The sequence below is a fragment of the Poeciliopsis prolifica genome, unplaced genomic scaffold, assembly GCF_027474105.1.
Source record: "Poeciliopsis prolifica strain line A6 unplaced genomic scaffold, Auburn_PproV2 SCAFFOLD003, whole genome shotgun sequence".
NCBI classification, from domain to species: Eukaryota; Metazoa; Chordata; class Actinopteri; order Cyprinodontiformes; family Poeciliidae; genus Poeciliopsis; species Poeciliopsis prolifica.
In genome coordinates this window covers 10,269,962-10,296,410 of record NW_026562378.1, presented here as the reverse complement: position 1 = coordinate 10,296,410, position 26,449 = coordinate 10,269,962, and the positions used below count along the sequence as shown (strand labels likewise).

Sequence of the window (26,449 nt, the reverse complement as noted above, 5' to 3'; positions counted from 1 at the left end):
TTTAACCAGTAATGATGCATCCATAAATAATAATCCCGCTTTAAATGCCCCTTTAATTGCGACGGACGGGGTGATCAGTAGAGAAGTGCATGACTCCGTACGAGAGGAAGATGTCTGTGAGCGCACGCACATGCTGAAAAGAACAAGGGTCTGCCTCAATTGCAGACGGTGACATTTAGATCGTGTCCCGCCTACAAGGCGTGGAGTCGTGTCTCCTTTCCACGAGTCTCTCACTGGGGACGGAGGGATTACCGGGTGGACCATAGATGGCCCGGACACGGGGTGAGTAGCACGGATGAATGAAATTAGCCCGTTTGTGCGGTGGGATTAATTCAAGAAGGGGGGGAGGGAGGAGAAGCTGAAAGGCATCATCTGCCTCCTTGACGAAGCTGCATCTTGTCAGCAATGGAGGAGCGGACAGGCTAAAATGGATGACTGTGGAAACACGAGCCGCCTTTTGAGGAATAAAGCTGCTGCTCACTGTTAACAGCGAGCAACAGCATCACTTCCACACAAAGAGAGACCGTGTCTCTTTCTGAATGCTGGGCGACGAGGCGAGTTGTGATTGACCGCTCCACTGCGCCGCTCTTTGTGGCGACTATTGATCCAGTCCAGGGTGGTCGATCACCTGTAATCGATCACAAACATTTCCATAACTTCACTGGTGTAAGATTTCCAAACAAAGAGGCGTTATTTGCGGTTTTCAAGAGGACTGTCGTCATCAGATAAAGTTGGTCAGGATTAGGACGTGAAATCAGCTGATGCTGAGCTGCGGACAACTGTCTCCAATGCATCTTCTCAGGTTTAGATATTACACAAAATAATAAATAAATGTATCTCTTACCAGAGCACCGATCTCGTCATAAACAACATATGGCCAGAGGGGGCGCCGTTGCATCGTCTTTAACTTTTTATGGGAAGTTTCGTCGCCCCACTCCACAGTTTCCCCCGTCAGTCAGAATCTCTTTCTATCCAGACGCCTCCAGGGAAGGCTGCCCCCCCACCCCACCCCGGCACATTTCTTTTTAAAGGAATGCTAAAATGGCGACAGAAACATCCGGGCCGCAGTGAAAAGCAGCTGGCGGGGGACAGAGCGAGTCTTTTAGAGTTGAGGCCGCACTGTTCAGATTTCCTTTCAGTCTGGAGATTCCGGGCGACTGTTGCTAAGATACCGCAACAGCGCGTGCAGCCAAATTAATATTAACGGTTTGGAGAAAAGAAAACAAACATGGCGGACGCCCGGAATCTAGTGACGGTACGAGGAATGGGGAAAAAAAAGTTTCATCACCTTAGTTTGTGGGTTATCATCTTGAGGTTTGGGAAGTTATTGTCCACAACCCACATGACGGACTTACTGTACAGTAAAAAATAACAAAGCTGTATTCATTGTACAGTGCGGTAAATAAGTATCTTCCCGCCTGTTCACACCGAGTCGAATTACATCCCGACTCTCTGTGATGGCAAAAGTCCTCCCATTAATATTGCAGTAATAACTGAATTTCAACACATTGCAAAGTTCTAAAAGAGTTCTGAAACTGGAAAAAGTAGCCAATTAAATGAATCTGAAAGAAGTAGAAATGTCCAATCAGGTTACTATCACTTTTCGGGAACGTTCCCTAACTGTTCCCTAAAGTTTACACAGCCTTCATAGGATCTCCTCTGAAAATCAGTTAAAGAAAACTGAAAGGACATAAACATAAAACTTTTAGACTACCTTCAACAAAGAAGGTTGATGTTTTTGAAAATAAAAAATTACTGACGTTCTACTAAGAAATATAATAAAATATTATATTTCACAATTTAAATGTATGTCAAAGACATACATTAATTTCTTTTTTCTATGATGCTCAATTTGTTACATTTAATTGTTGAAATTAAATAAATAATCCTGTATGTATTTAAATTTTAATCGATTTGGATGAAAATGGGCAGCTACCACTGGATTGAGAAAAGCTGTTTGTTTTCCTGCGAATTTCTAACCCATTTACAGGTTGTTAATAGTAATACCATATTGCTATTTATAAGTAATATCATTCTTGTGAGTATGGACCTTCTCTACCTTCGCGTGTAGAACTGCTCGAAGTGATAAGTGTAGTTTTATGCTCTTATGCGACTTAATTCTATGCACCAGCGTGTACAATGCAGCAATGTGGCAGCAGGATTAACAAAAACTTTTAAGACAAGCTGGGGAGAATACTGAGGAAAGCAGTATGCTGTCATCCACAATATTGCAGAATTGCTGCAAGGAAGGACAACAAACATTAATCAGAACTATTCAAAACAGACCAGTGCTGATTTAATGATTTAATGTTGTGATTTGGTCTGAACTTACCAAAAATATTAGCAGCTTCTTGTTATGGTTGTCCAAATTACTTATATCTCCTTATTTTACTTCTTTAGCCTTGAAACAATTGACAGATAATTTGTTGATATCTGTTAAGTTAATTGCATTTAATAATTTAATATTTTAAATGCAATTAACTTCAATGTTGTTAATAATAGTAAGCAGGGATTAGCCTTTAAGTCAATTGATAATAAACACTCCCTGAAACAAAGAAAGCCTTCAGTGTCACTCTCACTAAAACAGGATGGCTCTTTGTATTCTTAATCCTACATACTCTCTTGAACCCTGTCACTCACTACGACTATTGACAGAAAATATATTTCCCTTTTGTCTAGAAGCTCTTTTTATCAGGACTAGATAAGTGACTTGTTGGCTCTTAGAGGCAAAATTGAAAAGGATAGAGTCAGCTCTTGGGCTACGAAGTTAGGATTCGTAATGAGGACACATTTTCCCCCTTTCACCAGAAACAATCTCTATTGGAAACATTTTCTCTTCAGGATTAAGGGAAGAAACAACTCAAAATTGTGGTATTAAGACACAACACAGTTTAGTAGCTTAGACAGCCATACCAACCAAAGTGACTGGGTATTGTTTGTGAGCATAAGGTTTATCAGATAAGAAAACAATTTACATTTCCAACAATTAGCTGTAGCAACATAATTTTTTGTTATCTCTGTCCGAGCCAAATGAAAAACATTTGACTCTCATGCTAGTATTTTAACTTATGAGAAAACTAACTCGAGATACATTAAAAGACTTTGAATGGCTTGACAAACTGTCTTTGGAATGCTGTTTGATGGCTACTAACTGCATTGTAGTTTAACTCTCTGTGTCACAATTTTCTGGCTGCTTGGACTTTATAGACAAACGTGCACTCTTTCAATCTTTGCACATCTAAACATTCAGTCTCTGATGGGGGTGATAATCTACTGTTTTCTAAACCTTCTTCTCAGAGGAGTAGGCGAAGAAGAGATCAGGAAAGGAAGAATAAAGTGATTTCTCACCAGAATATTAATGGAGTTGTTGTATCTTTCTTGTGCCTGTGATAAATTATTCACACAGGAAAAACAGCAGGTCTTTCCTCACTACATTTGTTGTTTTTCTTGTGCTCATGGTCTGATCTGTAGTTTATCTGCCATAAGCTTGGAACAACAAGCAGGATTTGTTGTTCCTGTTTGTACCCGTAGCCAACCCGGTCACAAACATTTGGGTTGCATGTGGACATCCGCAGAAACCCATAATGGAAAATAGTGGGTAGATGATGAGTTATGTCACACAGGCTTCGCAGTGAAATGGATAGAAGAGTGGACTAGGAATTATTATGAAGTTGACCTTAAGAATGATATGGAGAAGAATGAGACATAACCAATCATTACACGACCTAATACAACATTTTGTAGTTGTTTGGAGAAATAGGAGAGCTGATATAACAGTGCTGATTTGAACCAGAGCAAAAACTGGAAGGTCTAACCTGAATTTTAGCCTTAGCAAATTAAAGTTTTTGTTGTTTTTCATTTTCCCAGCTTTGTTTGGCCTCCAAGCTAGATGTCAACATCCACTTGAAAAATTATATTTAGCCTTAAAGCTATTAAAAGTTATTTAGAGAAACAGTTTATCTTTTTAATTGCAACTAACTCTTATATTTGACACTGATGACATTTTTGTGTCTAGAGTAGATGAGAAGACGTTGCTGTTGAAAATTAAATCGTTTCAAGTAGGAATCTGAATTGAAAGTTTCTCTTTGGTGTCATTTTCTGCTATGACTTAAAGCACTCGTGTTGTATATATCATCCAGTGTTCATCTGTTCTGCTTTGTTGTGACAGATAATACAGAGAGCACACTTCAGTAGTCCCATGGCTCGGAGATACGGAGATCAAAGCTCTCATGCTTGTTATTCTAGACTTGACAGCTTGAATTTTTATTCCAACTTTCCAGGATGTTTTTATCATGTGGAGCTGGTAATGATGCTGGGTTCACAGAATAGCAAAAATACCTTCAGGACATTTTATTTCTTTATTTCAAAGTGGATCAAAAGGCAAACCTGTCAGACAGCTCAATCACTATAAATTGGCAGGTGAGGTTATATATAGAACAAATACCCAAACATACTCATACGGCATCATTGATAATTTTCTGGGGAAGGCAATTAATGTTTTTTAAATTCAACAACCCAGCAGTGATAAAAAAAATCTTTTCAAATGAGCCATACAAAGTGTTTTTTATTTAATCCTGAAACCAATCAGAATGCATGAAGCCATTTGCAGAAACAGCAGTTTCTTCTCTCTGTTCCAGAAAACAGTTTTCAAATCATCAGCCGAGCCTGTCATCTTTTATTTTGTGTTCTCTCAATTTTTTCCCTCTCTCTGTCAGAAAACCCCCCCAAAAAACAAACTCACTTATTTGTGCCAAAAACCTGGTCCCTGTTGTTCTCTTCTGCAAAACTGTTGTTGGAAATTGGGAAGTAGGTTTGTTAAATTTAAGCAGTAATTAAATGGGAGCACTGAAAAGATGCTTTGCCTCTATTAGAGATGCACAGATTCTGATTTTTTTTAAAAAACGCTTATATAACAAGATGTAATAACATGAAAAATATTTTTTCCAGCCTTGTTGAAAAAAAGGCTGGAAAAAAGCCTTTTTCATCTGCCCCTGATATTCAAAATCAGGGGCTTCTGCCCCTGATTTTGTATATCAGGGGCAGATGCGTCATCATTCTGTGTCTGAAAGATCAGTCACGTAAAGTTGTGAATTTAAAACTAAGACAAAATGAGATTGAGAATTGAGACAGTACTTGGAACTTATATTAGCAATAAGCAATTGTTTATTTTAGTACAACCTGCCAATCCAATTTTGAGTGATTCAGATTTATTTTAATCTAAAATATAGAATGCATACAATATAAAACGCAGGTTATTTAATAAAGATTGTAATTTTGAAGTTAGAATAAAATGAAATTACCACATTATTGCTTGTTCATGCATCAAGGCATCTTCCTCACTGCTATCTGATTTCTTTATTAAAGTGCATCAAGGTCTGTGTTGTCAGTTTAGTGTTGTGACTACAGCCAAATATTTCAGTTTACAAAGCCATTGATGAGCTGGTGCTAATTCTCCTAAAATCCCTGTTGATGCTGGTCAACAGGGATTGTTTCTTCTTTTTTCCTGTAGGCTATAACCACAACACACAGGTATGCCACCCCCAGCTGACATTGTGAAGGTTGCCATTGAGTGGCCCGGTGCCAATGCTCAGCTTATTGAGATGGACCAGGTATGTAGTAGAGAAACTTTAAATGCCTCTGTTAATTCTTTGCCTTAATCTGCATGTGGAAAGTCATTTTAGTTAAGCTTTGCTATTTATGTAACTTTGGAGAATCAGATCATTTACCATGACTGAGACGGATTGTTCTGTTTTATTCATTCATTGTTTTTTGCTTTCACAGAAGAGACCCTTATCCTCTATAATACGGGAAGTATGTGATGGGTAAGAATCATCTCCCTGAGTTTTTTATTTTACTATTTCCAGATCATTTAAAAAGGAGAAATCTTTTAGTTTAATTACTAAAAATTGTCAAAATTGCAAAATAGTTTTTGTTTTTTGCAAAGGTTTTAATTATTCACTGGTTTATGTTGGTTCAGCATGGAGCTGAGTTTAGGATGGTTATCAATGTTGTCATTATCATAATGATAACTGTGGTAAAAATCCTTTCACTTTGACTTAAAATATGAATAAAATACACAAACCATGAGTAAAATGTCAAATTAGTAAGGTATGGTATGTGGTTTACTGGTGGAGTGTTCTTATGTAAAGACAAAGTTTTTCTTTTTTTCATTGCTGTTTAAAGAATACCCTCCCAGCAGAACACAGATGTTGCACCTCTACCTCAGCTTACATTCAGATTTATATTTGAGTGGGTTTTCTGTTCTGTATTTGATCAAATCTAGGTTATATGCCTTTAAGACTCAAACATCCCTTACTGTAGATCAGCCTATTGTAAAGTAGATGTATATGCTTTCATTTATCATTTAAGGTTGTTTTCTTCATACTTTGCTAGTGTGGTAAAAATGTACAAAACATTTTACATTGTTCCTACCAATCCACCTCTGAACATGCCTGCGTGTACCCGCTGCCTCCCTCTGTCACTGGAAGCTGAAAATCCTTTGCACTTTTACTGTAAACTCCCACTGAAAACTCCCTTCTCGTGTAAATACATTTGCCGGGGAGAATGGCCTGACTTGGCCAACCTTTTGTTCTTGCACTCTGGAGTATGCTGTGCTCTCTAACAATCACACGTTTTGCTACTTGCAATTACTTGCTTCAAATCAATATTAATGCATTTGAACTTTATCTCTCTATATTTTCACCCTCAGGTGGTCTTTGTCGGGCTCTGAGCAGTTCGCTCTCCGTTATGCTGATGGTCCTCAGCTTTACATCACTGAACAGGTTTAGTTCTTTGGTTTTATTTCCCATCACATTGTGTTGAAGTCACAGTGAAGCAATATTGACCCTAAGTTGCCCTTTATTTTTCAGAGCCGCGGTGACATTAAGAATGGGACAATCCTTCGATTAGCAATTTCCCCAGTAAGTTCGCTTTGTTTCCACCAGCAGTGCTATAAATTAAATTTCCTTAAAAGAGGTTCCTTAGAGATATTTTGACCTACTTAATGATGTCAGACCAATTGTGTTTAAGTGATTTATTTTTTTATTCTACAGGTTCAGCAGTAATGAGGATGGGTGTGGGTGTTGTAGGAAAAAAAAAGTGATCACAGTTAATTAATGATTTAACAAGGGAAATGGGATGGAAGCGCAGGGATTGATTACAGCCAGTTTAGTTTGGATAGTATATATATATTTTTTACTTTAATTGATGAAGTCAGGGTTTGAAAACTATATTTTGTATTTACATCAGATCAGAAACATCTACGAATGGCAAAAATTAAATAAAATAGAAGTTTTTTTTTTTCCACAACCATGGAATTTGTTTTTCATTTGTTAGAAACATATTGATGATAATAGTGTGCTATGTAGTTTTTGCTCACCAGTAGCCATTTCAAGATTTTTGCCAGACTTTACTTTGGTCTGCACTTAAAAATCTTCAATCTCTGGCAAGTCCTGCAAATTATAGCTCTACCAAGTTAGCATGGCGCGAGGGGCACACTCTGCTTTCATAAGGTTAAGAGGAGTTGAGGATGTCTGTCGTGTTTCAAAGCTCTAGTCACCATTCCTCTGTAATCATGTGTGATTGCCTGCCTTTTTTAATCCCGCTCTGCATCTAAGTGCTCTGAGAGTGAAGCCGATACCTCTATCTCCAGCTTAACAAAGGTGCTGAGGATTGCATTCCAGCTTACTTTTTATTTTTAGATGCTTTAGCTCCCTTTTCCACATCAGTTTGCTTGTCAAGTTCGCTGCTATACTTTGGGATCCAGCGAACATTCACAGAGCGATTTGGGCCAACCCGGAAGGAAATGTACCAGGAGGGAAAACATGACGGATAACTACAGACTGAATGCACAATGGAAAAACTGCGATCAGGAAAACCAGCTAAACATGAGAGGACACAGTGAACATAATGAAGCACAAAGATAAAGCAGAGAATGTAAAGAATAAGAGAAAACTGAAACAGAAATCTCTAAAATGTACCAAAAGAAGTAAATATTTGACGCAGAACTGTAGTTCCTGGAAAAGGTTCATGCAGTAAGAAAATGACTTCCAGAAAATGGCTTCTTGTCTGAACTTAACAGTATCTCCAGTCAGAGCAATACATAATATACAAAGTTTATAACAATGCTGGGTAACGATCATAGAAAGATGGTAATGTAAGAAAGAAATCTTTGAAGCTTACTGCAGGGAACTGCAACAAAACGCATTGGGATATTGGGCTCAGAGTTTCCATAACAACTGGCTATTTTAAGGCTTTTATAATGTCTTAAGCAGGGGTGCCAATAATTGTGGCTAGTGCTGCAGTCATTGCAGGCAGGGGTGTCTTTGTCCTCTGCTACAAATGGAAGCATACTATATAAAATAAAGTCCCATAGATAAGTCTCTGGTAAAGCAATGAGATAAGGTAATGTTTTGACTTTTATCAGGCTCGTGCTGCTCGTCAACTCTTGGAGAGGATCCAGTCGCATGGTATTGATGCTCGCCTCGAGGCTCTGAAGGAGCTCGCAAAGTTGTCTGCAGATCCGACTTTTGCTGCCGAGTTCATAAATATGGAAGGCATAGGCACTCTGGCTCGACTTGTCGAGAGTGGCACGCAGTAAGTTTTATTTTTTGCATATTTCATTTATAAGTCTCACCTTCTGAAAAATTCTGGACTAATTGTGAGTTTTCTCTCCAAGTTTTGGGGAAATGTTGGCCTTCACTCTCACTGCGTTCCTGGAGTTGATGGATCATGGCATTGTATCCTGGGATCTGATCTCCCTCTCCTTCATCAAACAGGTGCTTCATCTGTGGATCAAACATTTTATGTTGGTCACCGCAATTTTACAAAAACTCTGTGTAAATGTTCACTGTTTGTGACTTCAAGGTTTGTCTTTATTTCTCTTTTTCTTCCTGCTGCTGTTTTGTGTGATTGTTTGCCCTTTCGTCCGTTTCACTCACGTGTCGGAAATGTGTGGGTGATGTTGCCTAGTTATTCAGGATTTTAATCTGCTGCAGTGTGTATGTAAATAGCTTTCCTCAGTGAACCGCTCCGCAGCCTTGAGACACTTAAAAGAAACTTCTTCATGAAGTTTTCTTTTATAAAAATGTTAGAATTTGTCTTGGTTTACAGTTATTAGCTTTTTATGCTTTGCTTCTGCATTTCCTCAGATTGCAGGTTATGTGAACCAGCCCATGGTGGATGTGTCCATCCTGCAGCGCTCCTTGGCCATCCTGGAGAGCATGGTCCTGAACAGCCACAGTCTCTACCATCGCGTGGCCCAGGAGATCACCGTGGGACAGCTCATCGGGCACTTGCAAGTGTGAGCACACACACATGCACAGGGGCTTCCTGCACTCTGTTTCTGGGGGGGACGAGGGGAAAATGTTGTAACATGAGTTGTGTAATAAAACCGATGTAAAAGTATGATTAGGAGTGACACCAAAGATAAGGAGTTTTTAGACGAGAAAAGACAAACTATTAAGTTTGGTAGAACTGGGGGTGTAACGGCTCATGTATTTGCATTAAGCTACAACAGTACAGAGACGTCTCCCATAGGTACACAGAGAGATGAAATCAGAATGAGTCACAGGTGATCACTCCTCTCATTTAAAAGTGAAGATTTGTTTTTATTGCTTTTTTAAGTGCCTTAACTGAGAATGAGTACATTAAGCTACTGTATACAGCACTTTAAACTAAACTAGTGCAAGAATGATGGTAATGAAGACCTGCTGGAGGCCATAGACTCACATGCTTTTGTCAGTCGGTTGTTTGCAGAGTGTATTTGAGTTTCCAGTGCATACAGCAGCTGACAGAAAGAAGTATGGGAAGCTGGGTTATCGTATCTTTCTCATTTTCACCCATTATTTGTCATGTAATGTGGGCTTAGCAATGCCTGGTAGAGTGGATGTTTGTTATCACACAAGATCTAAAGAAAATGCCACCAGTGTCCCACAAGCGCCACAACGTTTTAAAGCAATTTTATACCAAGTGACTATGCAAATGTTTATTTTAGCCAATTTATTATTTTTTATTTAAGGCCAAATTATTGAAACACTTTATTTTGTTCTTGTTTTGTTTTTAAAAACAGACTTATCACATAAAAAAAATGTTATATGAAGGCACTTTACATGAGAAATGGGTCCAATTCATATCCAGTTATTCAAAGCAATTCAGTTTATATGTATAGATCCAATTCACAACAAATGTTGTCTGAAGGTACTTTACAAAAAAAGAATCATTGCTCTTATATACATTTGAATTTATCCTATTTGTTATCCAGAACAGTATGTTCAATTAACTATTGAAAGTATTCTATCAATGTATCGATACAATCCATTGACTGTTCTGAAGAATCAGACTCCAGTTTGATCTGGATTCATTTTAAATCAAGCCGGTTCATTCCAATTCACCGTCTCTAGTCAGCTCTATGTCCAGTTACATGCATTATATAGCTGTAGGTTACACCCCTAGTAACTACTTTTACTCTTTTCTTTCTAATTTCTGGCTTCTTGTCCCGATCTCAGTGGTTCTTATTTAAAAAAAAACAATCTTGAAATAATCTTATTGCATGTTAGCTCTGAGCAGCAGCAGAATATATCTGTACGTATAATCAGGTCTGCTGTGAGTTATCAATCTCTGACTCTATTAACTCCACCCCAGAAATGCTGCAGACCAGGAGCCACCAGAGCAAGATGGCTCCTCTGAATAATAACAAACTTTGATTGCTGCTAATCAAAGATCCTATATATTTGTGGAGCATGCTGCTTCTAACTGGTTGTTGCAATCCTGGACATTTCCTCAGGTCAAATCAGGAAATCCAGACCTACGCCATCGCTCTCATCAACGCTCTTTTCCTGAAGGCGCCAGAAGACAGACGGCAGGTCAGTGAACAGCTCTCAGCAGTGTTGGCTGCATTAGAGAGAATGACTGGATACTTACTGCTGTCATTACTTCATGCTACCTCCTAAAGAAAGCCATCTATACATAGACCTCTGTTTCGTTGCTGCTAGAGAGCCGCAGACATTCGCTGCTAATGTTTGTTAATGTTTGTTTGAGCTAGATTCATTGAAATACGTTTGTCTGGAAGCACTTACATTGTGATTTCTGTTTGCTGTAGTAATATAATCACTTACAATAACCCTCACTTCCCTTTAAAATAAACATATTTTTTTACTGCAGACTTTTCTCTTAGCTGTAACTGTTTTAATTCGAGAAACACTGATCAGGCTGAAATTGAGGTTTGGATTTCTTTGAGGTTTCTTTGAGGATTTTCACTAACTCCAACAGGTTTTTCCTGACTATTATTCTACATAAAAAAGAAAAAAGGTTCTTTGGTAGAGGTAAATATTTCAAAGCCAACAGAGAATGTAGAAATTATTGTACTATTCCCATTTATCATGAATGCATACAGGATATTCAATAAACTGCAATTTATTTCTGTTAATTGTGATGATTTTCTGCTTACAGCAGAAAAGTCATAAGATTAGAATATTACATCATACTAATGACAAAGACATTTCTCATATAAAAATGTGGGTGTGATAATAAAAAGTATGTTCAATACCTGCTTAAAGATTATTTTCAAGTCTCATCGGATTCCATATTCTAATTTATTCGATCCTAAATAAAAGCCCTGCTGTTGGTAAGTGTGTTTTTTAAAACATAAAATGCCAGGAGTTCTCACTTGTAATACATTTCATGGATAAGAAAAAAAGTCAAATTAATCAAGGGAAAATCGGCCAATTCCAACATCTGGATGATTGATTGGTGCATCTATAATTTAGATTCAATAAAATAATGAAAAACTAAAATTTTTCTGAGATAGCTAAAATAACATTTTGTTGAGTAACATATTTCAGCGAAGGTGCAGAAAAAAATAAACTTGTGTTATCAGCAAAGACAAATCGGCCAATAAAAAGACTCTGTCATAAAATCTAATTTCTCTGCATGATTCTTTTTGTGCTGTAATAACATTTAACAGTTAATTCTGTGCTGCACTACAGCTTACTTTGTATCCTTGTTTTATGTTCTTCTAGTTTGTTTATATCTTTGTTTATAACTGATAATGTAAAATAATGGGGAAGACATAATTAAATTGCCAGTAAATACGAAATAATAAACTCGGTTCTTTAAGTACTTCATAAATTCAGATGTAGTTAAAAGAATGGTTTATTTTCTAAATGGTGTAATCTCCCCGTCTACTTTATTAGGTACACAATTGTTTACAAACATACAACATAGCACTTCTTTGTATATGACGTGCTATGTTTTCATGCTGGGATTTTCATGCACAACCATCTCTCAGGGTGGCTCAGAATGGTCATAAAAAAGAAATAGAAATGAGCATGTAGAAATGTTGATGCCAGATGTCAGAATATAATGGGCAGAAATGTAGAATACCATCCCACAGCTGCGTGAACCTCGGAGCTAACAACAGCAGAAGACCAGACTGTCTGCCTCTTGCGTCAACTAAGAACAGGAAACTCAGGCTACGATGCACACAGACTCACCACAAAAACATGTGATTCAACTCAGTAATTTTAGAATAGAATTGAACAAAATAAATTAGAAGCTTGTCTTTTTCTCCATTACCTGTCACAACTCAATTCACATTCATTCTTGAACACTCATGGCAACAGACCATGAGCAGCAGCAGCAGCAGCAGCAAGGAGGAGGCTTTAGGCAGAAATCACTCAGAGTAACATCAAAAACAGGAAAATTATTTCAAATTATATTTTAAATAAGAAAGGATTTTAATTTGGCAGTAGCTCCTGGATTATGTGAGTCAGGACAAAAGAAAATCCAGAAAGAGAAGATATTTATTCAACCAGGTTCTAAGGTAACATGTTAGTCGTTTTAGTTATGGAGGGCTGGGCGGAGGAACAGAAATCTGAACTTGAGGCCTGTCTGCATGGTGTTTGCATGTTCTCTCCGTGCATGTGTAGCTTCTCTCTGGGTACTCCAGCTTCCTTTTGGACAGAGATTTAGAGAGATTAATTGGTATCTCTAAATCTGCTTTAGGTGAGGGTGTGCATGGTTGTGTGTTTCTGCGTTTCCCTGTGATGGACTGGCCACATGTCCAGGTTGAACCAACGGAGATAGGCTCTATCTCTGGTTGACGAGATACAGGCAGTGGATGGATGGATGTTTGATATGGAAGTGGATTTAACGTTATATTAGAAAGGATGTGTGTTTTTCATGGGCTGTTACTGACCACTGGAGGGCGAACTGAGTCAGATTTGGTGCCTGAACAAGAGGAGAGGGACTAGAGTACAAATGCGATCTGACTCTCACTGCTCAGCTTGTTGTATTTCCAACCAAACAACCCCCCCCCCCCGAATCTTGTTCTAGCTATTCTTTAAAACAGAGATTCCGTTTTTATTTCTTCATATTTTAAGTGTACCTCCCTTCCATTTGTGTGTTTTTATGCAATAAAAAGAACAGAGAGTCATGTTTATTGATTTTTATGACAGGAGGGAGAATTATCTAGATAAACGCAGAATGTGCAGGGTACACCAGCTGCCATCCGCAGTCTGTTTCCTCATGTGATGTGAGTCATCTTCTTATTCCACTGCATGCTTGTAATGCCTGAGTCTCACGGTCCGTGTGTTTGCACTTTTTGTTTCCATTACTGTGGTACCCATGCCCCTCCTCCCTGCACCCACTCATAGGAGGAGTATACTAACCCACTGGAGCAGCACCTCACTGTGAGTACCCGTCCTCTCAGCTGCTCATGCCGCCCCATAGCTCTTCTCCTCCCTCACTTTGCTGATCTTTTTGTGTCACAATCAGCCATAACACAATGTGATCATGTTAAAATATTGCTGCAGCAGGCAAACTCTCCCGGCAGAAACATCTTAGGCCACATTAAATGTTGTTTTGCAAATCCATGCCATTCAAACCGCTGATAGAAATGTAGATTTAGAATTTCTAATTTTGTGTTGGTGTACTTCTGTGAAGTTTCTTCTCTGCAACTTGTCAATTATTTGATTTTCTTGTTGACTTGTGTGTATCCCCAGGAAATGGCAAGCACTTTGGCTCAGAAACACCTGCGGTCCATAATCCTAAATGTGAGTATTAAACTCTGTGTTGGAATAAATACATGATAGATGTGAGGCGATCAGTGTTCTGGTCTTATTAAATACAACCTAGTTCTGAGCATCCAGCTTCCTCAAAATCTTTCCTGTGACTGAAAGTTTGTTTCTGGAAAATCGAACGCTTCACTCACTCAGAAAGGCGAGACCCCAAACCAGTAAATGTGATATGGCATCGAGTCCATGAAGTGGAAAATAATTTGCTCTGAAAATGATTTCTCTTGGCACTTGTCAGGAAAGACCTGCCTGAACTGGCTGTAAATGTCATCGACAAGAGTGCTGCGCTCCAGTTTCCTGGAGAAACTCAAACTTTTCTTGGAATAAATCCTTGTGATTCTGAACACTTTTAAATGAGCCATAGTTACCTGAAACAATACAATGTATGGCATTTCCCTCCAATCCTTTGAGTCAATTTGCACTTCTCAAGAATAGTGGGGGTTCACTATATATATATATATATATATATATATATATATATATATATATATATATATATATATATGTATATATATATATATATATATATATATATATATATATATACACATACACACATCTTAGTGATTAACTTTAGTGTATTTCATTGATTGTTAATTGGAAATAGGTTTGAACTTTAACTGAGACTTTCTTAGATTTCAATTAGATCAATTGACCAGCGTTTTAATGATTACATATGAAAGGAAATCTCTATCTATTTTAAGAATTCAATGACATAAGGCTAGGTTTCAAAGTAACAATAAACATCCAAAAGGCATTTAAAATTTAGTTTTCTTGTTTTCGTTTTGTGTTCAGTAACCTCAACTGATACATAAGTACAACAGCTATATACTTTTAAAACCTACTGAGCTGGTCTTAAATAATTACAGTTTTCTAATGTACTCTAATTTTAAATTTATTTATCTCTTTATGTTTGATGTCAGTCACATTAAATACAAATAAAACACAGTGATCTTTGTGGATGTAAATTAAAAAGGTCCCGCTATTAATTTTTTAAAATTAATTAGAGTCCAATATTTTGCGTTGTTGAATTTTGTCTGCAGTTTAAAGCGGGAAACATGAATGCTCTAATTGCTGTGGCTCTTTCTTTTAGCATGTCATCAGGGGAAATCGACCAATCAAAGCAGAGATGGCACATCAGCTGTATGTGCTACAGGTGTTGACCTTTAACCTTTTGGAAGAAAGGATGATGACCAAAATGGATCCCAATGACCAGGTGAGATTTTCCAGCAAAATATTTCCTATTTATATTTACCAACACATGTTCTGTATTCTTCCTGAAATGCATTTAGGCACCACTAAATGCTCATGAATGTAAAATAAGCGAGTATGTATTGTAGACAATCTGCCGTTGCATGTTAAAATGAAAGCCGTGGTTAATTAAATGGGAGTGGGTGCATGCTGCGAAGGTTTAATAGAGACATCCTATTACGTGGGTAGCACACTCGCTGATAAATTTGCTTTAAGTGCAATCAGCAGACCGGAAAATTAAGCCTTTGCCGTTTTTGCCAGTACTCGCTGCAAGCCATCTGCTCATCGCAGATTGACCCATCTACTTTCCGGCTTCTTTTGTAATTTTGGTGCTATCATGGTAAATGTTTCCCTCTTTATGCTGATAAGCTGTTAACATGGTTGTTTTTTTTCCCGTCTCAGGCTCAGAGGGACATCATTTTTGAGCTGCGTAGAATTGCCTTTGATGGAGACGCTGATCCCACCGGTACAGAGAAGAGGAAAGCAATGTACACCAAGGACTACAAGATGCTCGGGTTCACTGTGAGCTCGCTCTGCAGATTTCACTAGATACACAATCAGATTCAAACAGAAAAACCAAAGTGTTGCTTTCTCTTTCTTGTGCCTCATTATCTCTGTCTGAAACACAGAACCATTTGAACCCAGCCATGGACTTTACCCAGACTCCTCCTGGGATGCTGGCTCTGGATAATATGCTTTATCTGGCCAGGGTTCATCAGGATACTTACATCAGAGTCAGTTCTGGCATCACACATGATTTTGACCTACTAAAGGAGCTGAAAAGCCTGGCCATGCCTTAACTTGTCTTTCTGTTTACGATAGATTGTGTTGGAGAACAGCAGTCGGGAGGACAAGCATGAGTGTCCCTTTGGCCGCTGTGCGATCGAACTCACTCGAATGCTGTGTGAGATTCTCCAGGTCGGAGAACTGCGTAAGTGGCTTTGTACATCTGCCTCTGGGTGTAAAATGTGTGCTAAGAGAGAAAGAAATAATTAGAGGTTGTGTGTGTGATTTCCCAAATTTTGTAAAGCTTGTCAATATTCATTTTAATTGGCCATCCTCAGAAACCATGAAGAGTATCATAATAATTATTTATATGCTTTCTGCACAAAATTAATCTTTGATCCTAATAGTAAAATTAAATAATGTTGGGAACCTAGAGTTACAGGGATTTCACTTTCTGCACCAGAAACTTTGCAGACACATTGAAGTCCTTCAGACTTTGCGGTACAAAAGTATGTGGGAATAAAACGCCTCCGAACAAACGCACAGCAAATCTCATTCACTCTTCTACCACAAAAACTGTAACTCAATAACCCTTTTTTTCTTTAGCAACATAAGAAGACATTCAGTATTTTTCTATTTAGAATAAATTATAATTTTGTTCCACTTAAGATTTTGAGAAAAGAAAAGCTTTGGTGTACTTTTCTGTGTTACTAACATATCGGATTGTTAAATCATTCATGTAATTTAGTGCAACTTTAATGTTCTTAGCATCTTTTCTGTCATAATTTGTAAATAATTAATTCATATCAGGAACAGAGGGGACAGACAGTGTTGCACATTGTCCTCCAACACCTTTAAAACAAGGACAACACGCCTGCAGACGTGACATTTGAAATCGTCTTTGATAACAATAAATAATAGTAATAATGACATACAGCGCTTTTCTAAACACTTAAAGACACTTTACAGGAATCAAGTAAAATTATGAACAGAACACTATGTACTGTACTTCCAATAAAATCATTAAACTGGCTAGCACTAAACACCATTCTAAGTATATTTTTCTAAGAAATGTCAACCCTTTCGTTTTTTTTTTTTTTAATTTCCAAGAGGCTGCCAGAACTTGCAAACCCAGCATATTTCATGACAGACTGAAGGGAAAAGCTCGGAAGAAAACAACTGTATTCTTGTTTTCTTCTGCTGTCTGGCAGCTTGAAGAAAGCACAAGCATCTCTTGACATGCCTCTGTTGAAAATACGGTGCCATCCTTGAACTTTCTTGCACATTTTAAGCTTCCTATGACTGTGTCAGTATCCCTCAGTAACAACCTGTCAACCCAGCAGTGGCCTAAAAGCATGACCCTTTTAGAGCTTTGGTGTGTTCAGTGAACAAAAACAGAGATTGGATCCTTATTTTCAAATCACTGATTAGGATCGCCAAAGAATAAATTGGCTGATTCTGGATTCTGGAGATTTTTTTCCTGTGTCTCTGCGAATAAACTCTTCCTAACGCAGCAACAGCAGGGCCAATAATCCTGGCAGTTTCAGAGCAAGATCAATGCAACAAATTGGCTACACTTTACATGCTGATGATCAGGTTGACCAGTGTGTCTGTGCATCCCGAGCATCTAATTTCAGGTGCAGCATCTGGCCAAACCCATGTTTACACATTTGAAATTGTGTTCTGTTTAGCAAACGAGGGCTGCAATGATTATCACCCCATGTTCTTCACTCATGACCGCGCGTGGGAGGAGTTCTTCTGCGTCTGCATCCAGCTGCTTAATAAAACATGGAAGGAGATGAGAGCCACGGCGGAGGACTTCAACAAGGTCTGAGATTACAGAACGCTCGTATTTATGTTCAGATGCACTCGTTAATTAAAAGCTTTCAATTTTTAATGCCTAAGCTTTCCAAAACAAATCTTGAACCATGTGGTAACAGCTTATTTACCCGCAGTGCTCATGGAAACCTTCACAAATAGAGCAGATTTGATTTGTTCCTGTTTATTTTATGTGTCTGCTAATTTTAGAGGTGAGCTAATTAGCACCTTTGGTTGCCATGTACTTTAAACTGCCTCCCTCCAATTATCTGGCCTGAAACCAAATTGTTTTTGGTACATGCTTAAAAAAACAGAATCAATGTGGATATTAATCTAAAGAATAATGAGTCATCCAAAAAGAAAAAAAACAAACATATTCACTGACGAAAAAATGAATGTTGTTAAGAGTCAAGAACATGTCCTCCAACAGCAGATTTAGTCGCCAGTTTCCTTTAATCACTGGTGCACAACATGACGAAAATGGACTTTCCTGGACGAGTTGACCTTCATGACCCGCATGGTAGCCCTCACGTAATTGGTTCCAACACCGACCTACAGTGACATCTGCACACTGCTCATGCAGAGCAATTATATGATGCTAGTGCTTCATCTCATACAGACCCACAATGTGACCCCTATCAAGCTCCATCAAGTGCTGATAAAGCTGTATAATTTGTCTATGAGGCATCTTCTATGTCCAGTGACCTTCACTCTCAGTTTTTATGACCACTAAACACTCCAAAATCTGCCTCATAACACAATTTGTCCACGCACAATGCCGCCACTCATGCCCACTCTAAAGTCACATTTTCACTCCAAAGAGAGTCATTTAGGCGTCCATCGCTGGTCTGCACTAATGGGCAGACTGGGGGATTAATGTTTGGGCCAGTGAATAATAAGTCCTGTATTTTAGTCGCAGAATCTCACTTTAAAGACAGTAGCTTTTGTTTCAGAAGAAAACTGCAATTTTCTTTAATAGTAAAGCAAAGAATCTAACAAGAAAATAAAATGATCAATAATTTATACATTTCAATGTATTAGGGCTGGGTCATAAATCAACCACTGATTAATATTTTTATTTATTTATGAAGATTTAATCATTGGAAAATCTGGATCACTTAACGCACTCTGAGATGCTTGTTTTAAAAGATGAATGACCTAAAACATCTTTCAACAGAAATGGTTCACCATATGGTAACCATAACACAAAATTATCTTTGTTTCATAGTTATCTTGGTCCCTAGACCACGGATGTCCAAAGTGTGACCCTTAGACTGATTTTGTACGGCCCCCAACAACAATTAAAAAATTATACAAATTTAATCTGTAGATGCAGATTAAGACTTATAATTAGAAATCAAGATAAAAATTATTTCCAACATTATTTAGGAAAATGCAAAGTAAACACGAAGTATTCATGTCACCAAGTTTTAACAAAAGGGAACACCAAGTTTGCCCAGAGACTTTTACTGAAAAGGCAATATTGCTGCACCCAAATCAGCTTTTATTCTTTCTTAAACGTGACTAAATATAGCAAACATACAGGATTGTATTCCATCTGTTTAGATACATATTAACACAGACCATTGAGTTCGCAGCTGGATTACTACATATTTACATGATTACAGTGAGAAAATGACTTGATAATTGGACACCTCCTATTAAATTGCATTTTTCATTCTAGTATCAATTTTCTGCTTTTGGCCGAGCCCAGTAATGTTAGATGAGCTTATCATAGTAACCGAATGAGCGCCTTGTGAAGGTGAACACTGGTATTATTCATGCAACACGTGACGCTGTTAAATTCAATAGAATAAAAAGGGATATTTGAAATAATTACACCTAAAGGATCACATAGAACAACTAATGTAAAGAGTTCACATGCATCTGCATTAACCGAGCTTTTGAGCCTTACATTTTTGTTCCATCAGCCCTCATTATTTATGAATGTGTGTGTGTGTGTGTGTGTGAATGCTGCCCAGGTGATGCAGGTGGTGCGGGAACAGATTACCAGGGCTCTGGCTATGAAGCCGTCTTCCATAGACCAGCTGAAGAACAAGCTGCGAGGCCTGAGCTACACTGAGATACTGCGTCTGCGGCAGTCAGAAAGGATGAGCCAGGACGACTTCCAGTCTCCGCCCATCATGTCAGTCTCAACCTTTCCTACATTATTCATTTGTGTTCGCAGTTTTCCAGTTCCTCACGCTGTGTTGTGCTGCAGAGAGCTGCGGGAGAGGATTCAACCCGAGATCTTGGAGCTCATCAAGCAGCAGCGGCTCAACCGGTTGTGCGAGGGAAGCTGCTTCCGTAAACTGGGAAACCGTCGAAGGCAAGGTACCGAGAGGAACGCTGCAGACATTTGTCTATCTGCACAGAGTATTGCTTTTATTGACAATTGTATTGTTTTTTTATAGAAAAGTTCTGGTTCTGCCGATTATCTCTTAACCACAAAGTTCTGCACTACGGGGATTTGGAGGAGTCACCTCAGGGTGAAGTGCCTTTTGAGCTACTGAGTGACAAGAGTAAGACACATTTTTGTTTCTTTCTTCTACTTTTTGTATTTTTTAAGAAAACTCAAAGCAATTCTTCTACGTCTGGTCACAGGACACATTTCTCTAATAATTATAAATGTTTTTTTCTCTTCAGTCCATGTCTCAGATATCAAGTCTGTGTTAACAGGAAAGGATTGCCCTCATATGAAGGAGAAAAGTGCTCTGAAACAAAACAAGGTGCTAAAATGTTCATTTATATTCATTTCTAACACATTTTGCTGACTCATGACCTTGATGTGTTGTTGCTGAATTTGTTTCGTTCTGTCAGGAGGTGCTGGAGCTGGCCTTCTCCGTCCTCTACGATCCGGACGAAACGCTTAATTTTGTTGCACCGAACAAATATGAGGTAAGATATCTGCAGGCTATGTTCACAGGCTTTTTGCTGCAGTGTCTGAATTGTGAATGAGATGAAATAATTGAACTCTGTATTCTATTCATGTTTTGATTTCGTCTGCTGGCCTTGGCTGGCTGCAGTAATGTTTTGATACTGACTGATTTCTTGTTAACCTGAAGACAGTCAGGCTGGTTCACTGAAGGTTTTGCATCTGCAAAGTTCACATAAGCCAGAGTCTGAATGTCCATCTTGATTCCAGGGTTCATACACAACCTGAGAAGGTATGGAAACATCTGAAATTTGTTTCCAGCATTTTTCATGTCTGAATAACTATCAAAACAGGCAATGGGAATATCAAATCACTTTTCTATTCTCAAACTTTATTTCTTATCGCATTTTCCTCCCTTTGTTCCTTCATTCCTTCCTTTGCTCTTTCCTTTTCTCCTTTTATTCCTTCCTTGATGTTACATTTTGCAACAGAACTGAGACTTTTAGAGAGTTGAACCTAGAAAATTTAGCATTTTTCCCATGAAAGCGGTGTAAGGACCCTGTGATTGACAGAGCCTTTTTTGCACACTTTGCTAAAATTTAAACGGTGTTTCATGCTCGTATTTGGAGGAAACTCTGCCCATATTTATCTAATGTTTGTAAAACGAACAGCAATACTTGAGCTGTGACATTAGTGTGAAATGTGTCACAACCTCTGGGAGCTGGATTTACTTTCACTAAGGTGTACAAACAGGAATTAAAGTAAAAATCAAGACTTTCTGCACCGTTAACTTTGTTGACTCAGGTGTACTCGGGGCTGTGGGCTCAAGCCAGTGGCCAGAGGCTCTGCTGAAGAAGAGAGACCTACAAATTCCATAAATAGGCACACAAAGCAAACGGCGTACGAAAGAAACCATTTACTCATTCACAAATGCACACAAATGATTCCAGTAGACAAAAAAGAAGAGGACATTCAAAGCATCTCCTGACATGAAATTGACTGCAAGATGCAAAAAGAAGTCATAAAAACCCTAAAAGGAAGCCATTGGACTTACACCAGCTGACATTAAAGCAGATGTCTGATCAATCAAAAAGGATTGCACAAGTTTACATTTCGTGGGAGATCTGGAAGGGAACGACGAAATGCAGCATTCCTGGAAAGGAAGCTTATGCCAACCATGAAACACAGAGGTGGAAGCATCATACTGTGGGGGTGCAGCAGGATCTGCCTGTCTTTCCCTCACAAGTTGCAGCAAATCCTGCAAACATTTCACACCTCAGAGGGTAGAGTTTGGTCCATGACTGCAAGTGTCTTTGACGTTATTTCAACCAAAAGTGTGAGACTAAATAACTTTTCCCCTCACGAGAAAACACATCTTTCAATGCGATCTTTTGGAAAACAAGGTGAATTTTTGATGTGTGAATTCAGCTAAATCTTTCTGTTCCAGAGAAAAAGATATCAGGCATCAATATTTGAAAAATTTTTGATAAAAATCTAAATGTTTTGTTCTAATTCGCTCCCATAACCGTGCGTATAATCTTAGAATGATTCCCATTCGCAGAGCTACTTGGGTCAGTAAATTTGACTGTGAAGGATCCTCACTCACCTGAACTCCTCTGCGTGTGTGTGTTGGCTTGTGTTTGTGTTTTTGTGCCCACATGGTCAGTATTGCATCTGGACCGACGGGCTGTGTGCGCTGCTGGGCAGAGAGATGGGCAGTGACCTGACACGCAGCGACCTAGATACCCTCATAAGCATGGAGATGAAGCTCCGCCTCCTCGACCTTGAGAACATCACGATCCCTGAAGCCCCGCCTCCAGTGCCAAAGGAGCCTAGCTCTTATAACTTCACTTACAACTACAGCTGAGTTGTGCGTATGCTTCTGTGTGTGCTCGAATGCCATGCATGCATGTATTGACAAAAGATACGTTTACTCATCTGTTGATGAATTTAGCTGCTTATATTTATAACAGTTTTTTTTTAGAACTTTAAACACGTTTAAGATGCAGTACGGTTGTCAGACCTAAAAAAAAAAAATGTAATGATAGCTTTATGGTGTGGTCAGAGGTTAAAGTTTACTTAACATCTGAGAACCCTGACAGCATCTTCATCTCCTCTAATTCACAGGTAGAAATTAGACCAGAGCTTTTAGTTTCTCAATAAAATGAGGCCGTTCTTGCTAAGTCAAGCTATGCGTGGCAACTGGTAATGTAGGGACTACACTTTCAATTTAAATGTTTAAAATTTGTTGTGATGCTGCTCGTTCCTCCACTTGTACAGTAAAATACAATCAGCTCTACAACTTTTCTCCATAACTCAATATCAAGTTATAAACATTGGGCCGTAATTAAGACGGACAGCTTTCTCTGCAGCAGCCCGGTTCTGCTATGAAATGAAATGTTCACATGCTGGGGAACTCTTCTGACAGGGATTCATTTTTGTCAACTATAAATATCAGGACTGTATTTGTGTCTTCACAACGTCTGTTGTTTTTCTGAGCATTTCCTGAATCTGCTGATTCGAAGCCCAAATTGGATCACACAAACAATCAACACCAGGCTAAATTTGGTAATTGTTACTGGAGGAGGCCTGGTGGTAAAACAGCTCAAATCTGAGTTTACACACCTGGTGTCGCTGATCGCTAATCCTGCCTGAATTAACTTCTTCCTCACATTTTTTTGGCTGCTCTACAGGATCAACTCACAAAAGGGGCTCAGTTAGTATTCAGTTTTTATTCTTTGTGTTGGGATCTTTGTGTTCATATCGGTTCCCAAACTGTGGTACAAACACCAGTTGTGATGCAGTCACTCTAAAAGGTTTTAGTACCCCTGGTAAACTGATTTTTATGAACTTGGTCACTGTATTTATTACCAATATAACATTTTACTGAGCATATTGCAAACCTGCTTGATGCATTTGTAACAAACATAAAGATATTTTAGCAGAGAACATTTCTGTGTAGGAAGTAAAGAGGCACCAATAAATCTACCAACGATTAGGATCTGGCAGTTTTCTAAAGACAAAAAAAAATGTTTTTCCCTACTTATGAAATGTCTTTATTGACATACAGTATGTTTTGATCCATAAATTACATAATGTTTTCTGTAGGATTTCAAAGTACGGCCTCCGTCAAAGAACAGCACATTTGTTAAATCTATAAGATCTCATAGTCCTTGGAATAAGAAAATCTTACTAAATCAAAATGAACATTTGGAAGACATTAAAAAACAGAAAATTGGCAGCAGCCAAAAAAAAAACCCCTAATTTCTCTAGAGGTAGACAGAGTAATACATAAATTACACAGCATGAGTTTATAATATACTTCCAGTTCAACAGTGTTAAAAAGTATGAATATATTTTGTCAGTTCTCTGTTGTGTATAAGAAAAAAAAGAAAAACATTTTATGGGTAAATTACTTCAATATTTGATATCAGATGACTACAACTACATCATGCTGGATATATAGTACGTAAAGATGGTTATAATATAAATGCTATGTGTTGTTGTGTTTTCGCAACTTAAAGCATGGAGTTTCAGTTTGCATCATAAAAACTTTCCTTACATTGCTTAAACAAAGGAAGCCGCTTATACTGTATTTGTTTTACCTATTTAGCAGTTTTACACATCTGCTCTCACTGCACAGACCAGAGGATTTAAGGAGCTTCTCTGCAATCTACAATTGAAACTTTGCTGGATTTTCCAATCCAATAAAACACAAACTTTCCATGTAGTGAAGAAATCTAGTTCTGCTCATGCATCACATGAACACAGGATTGTGCTCTTTATATTTAGCAGTGTTGTCATTTTCAATTTCCCCGTAGTTCCTGCTTATGGACCTTTAGCTTGTAAGCCGATACTCAGCACTGCTACTATTTGTTAAAGCTCTATAGAATATTATTTTTGTAAATGACTTTACCTTCTTGTCATTGGATGGTAGCTATAACTCTCAGTCTTCTTTCCAGTGTTTAAATATTAGTTGTTTTTTCAGGCTTCATTTCCCCTTAGCAATGTTAAAATGAAGAATACATTTCTAAAGATAAATTGCAGAACGAAGCAGAATTATTCTATTTTTACACATAAAAGATGAACATTGTCATATTTTAGTTTAAAGGTTTTGTGAGCCTACTTTAGTTTGAAAATCTGATTTATAGCAACAAGCAATTTACTGTAAGTTGCACATGCACAGCGCTGAACTGTTTGTTTTTTCAATTTTTCCTCTGAGTTCAAACTGATTTAATAAATAAACTCCTTGCTGTATCAAAGAACATGGCAATGTTCGGTTTGCAACCCCAAACTCAGAATGTAAACATTAATCATGTTTAAGATCATTTAAATCTGTGAAATTAGACTTCTATAATGTAAAGGGACCCTGTGTGTTTTTGCATTCAACATGCTCAGTATACACTGAAACAAATCCATGATATTGTTTTTTTTAAGGGCACCATCACCAGGACCTATGATGTCAGCTTGTGTTAATAATATATGTAACTGTTGATGGATGTGGGAATAGCAGAATTTGTATGCAATTTTCTTTTTTTCCAAGTTTGTTTTTAATCAGATTTTGGAAATTCAAGGGTTTTAGAAAAGGTTTGTGGCACCGAGAGTTTCTTAAAAGCTGTACAGCTTCATCATCTGAACATGTGCTGTGTAAAAGATGCAGTGTGCTCCAGGCCTGTGTTTACCAAATGTTTTTCTAATTTTCTGAAGCAGTGGGAAACGAGCTGACTTGCTCTTCCTTTCATTAATTCTACCTAAAGCATTGTTCTCTAAACTCTCTGAGCCTCCAAGTCGGCCCATAATCCAACCAGTGACTGAACCAGTTGACGATGTTCAGGCATCAACTTCTGTTGCAAAAATAACCATTATCTTCTACAATAACTCTTGCCTTGAATGAACAAAAAATAGACATTTTTAGACCCATTAACTGTTTTTACATGACTTACTTAAAAAATGTATTTACACTATGTAGTGCTACTAAAGAATGACAGTTATATAAATATTTGAATATGGATATATACATATAGATCATTTTATGTATATACAGTAATGTCTTGCCTTATTGAAGAGTTGTATTATGTTTTGTGTGAATAAAGAAGTCCTGACTGATGCTCAAGTTGTCGATTCTTGACACAGAATTACATTACATTGTGTTAATGTCTTAAACTTTCGCACATTTTCGTCTTACAACCACAAACTCCAGTGCATTGTCCAAAAATGTTTTGTGAAAGAACAACATAAAGTGGAGGATATTTTTATTCTAATTTCAGTTGTTCTGTGAAAACCTCAGAGATTTGTCAGATAACATTTGTACACAGCCTGTGTGAAACACAAAGGAAGTGTTACTTTAGGTCAAATCATATTCACGTGTTGGAATGACCTAGTCAAATCAAGACCTATAACCAATTGAGAACCGGAGGAAAGACTTGGAAATGTATGTTTTTAGACATTCTCCAACCAAAGTGGCTCTTAATTAGCATTTTTGGAAAGAATTGGTAAAACGTGACAAATGTACTCGAAAGATGCAGCAGTAATTGAAGCAAAGGTTGTCTCTCTTCTACAAACTATTGACTCACACAAAACAACAACGTTTCAAAGTTACATTTGTATGAAATTTAAAAGCCTATATTTTCTGCTGTATTTATAAAGTTCTTTGAACTAGTCTATAAATCACAATAAAACACGTTGGAGGTTGTGATTGTAATATATC

At 37.9% G+C, this 26,449-nt stretch overlaps 1 protein-coding gene and 1 long non-coding RNA gene across 8 annotated transcripts; one reads left to right on the top strand and one right to left on the bottom strand.

The window, feature by feature from the left end:
• Positions 1 to 33: 33 nt before the first annotated feature.
• Positions 34 to 1,152, bottom strand: LOC129358113 (uncharacterized). The gene is made up of 2 exons (XR_008605767.1): positions 845 to 1,152; positions 34 to 628 (listed from the first exon to the last, which is right to left on the bottom strand). It is a non-coding gene; the product is annotated as an uncharacterized LOC129358113 (long non-coding RNA).
• Positions 94 to 25,850, top strand: elmo2 (engulfment and cell motility 2). Of its 7 annotated transcripts, none has more exons than XM_055026925.1 (22): positions 94 to 282; positions 5,510 to 5,609; positions 5,782 to 5,822; positions 6,710 to 6,782; positions 6,870 to 6,920; positions 8,426 to 8,595; positions 8,678 to 8,777; positions 9,150 to 9,301; positions 10,784 to 10,862; positions 13,653 to 13,688; positions 14,001 to 14,051; positions 15,166 to 15,288; positions 15,726 to 15,845; positions 15,953 to 16,057; positions 16,146 to 16,254; positions 17,741 to 17,877; positions 19,850 to 20,013; positions 20,089 to 20,201; positions 20,282 to 20,389; positions 20,514 to 20,596; positions 20,688 to 20,765; positions 22,409 to 25,850. In XM_055026925.1, exons 2-22 carry the CDS (start codon positions 5,532 to 5,534, stop codon positions 22,607 to 22,609), a joined length of 2,172 nt encoding a protein of 723 aa, XP_054882900.1. In that variant the 5' UTR covers positions 94 to 282; positions 5,510 to 5,531; the 3' UTR covers positions 22,610 to 25,850. The 7 variants fall into 7 exon arrangements, with proteins under 7 accessions (XP_054882900.1, XP_054882903.1, XP_054882894.1 ...); XM_055026928.1 differs by having other exon boundaries at positions 5,484 to 5,609; positions 9,150 to 9,295; XM_055026919.1 differs by having other exon boundaries at positions 5,484 to 5,609.
• Positions 25,851 to 26,449: the final 599 nt, after the last annotated feature.

What these genes read in the sequence shown, in the direction of transcription:
- elmo2 (XM_055026925.1), top strand. Translation starts at nt 5,532, where the DNA reads ATGCCACCCCCAGCTGACATTGTGAAGGTTGCCATTGAGTGGCCCGGT. An exon ending in ACAAGATGCTCGGGTTCACT is followed by an intron (nt 15,846 to 15,952) that starts GTGAGCTCGCTC and finishes TCTGAAACACAG; the next exon opens with AACCATTTGAACCCAGCCAT. An exon ending in TTCCAGTCTCCGCCCATCAT is followed by an intron (nt 20,014 to 20,088) that starts GTCAGTCTCAAC and finishes GTTGTGCTGCAG; the next exon opens with AGAGCTGCGGGAGAGGATTC.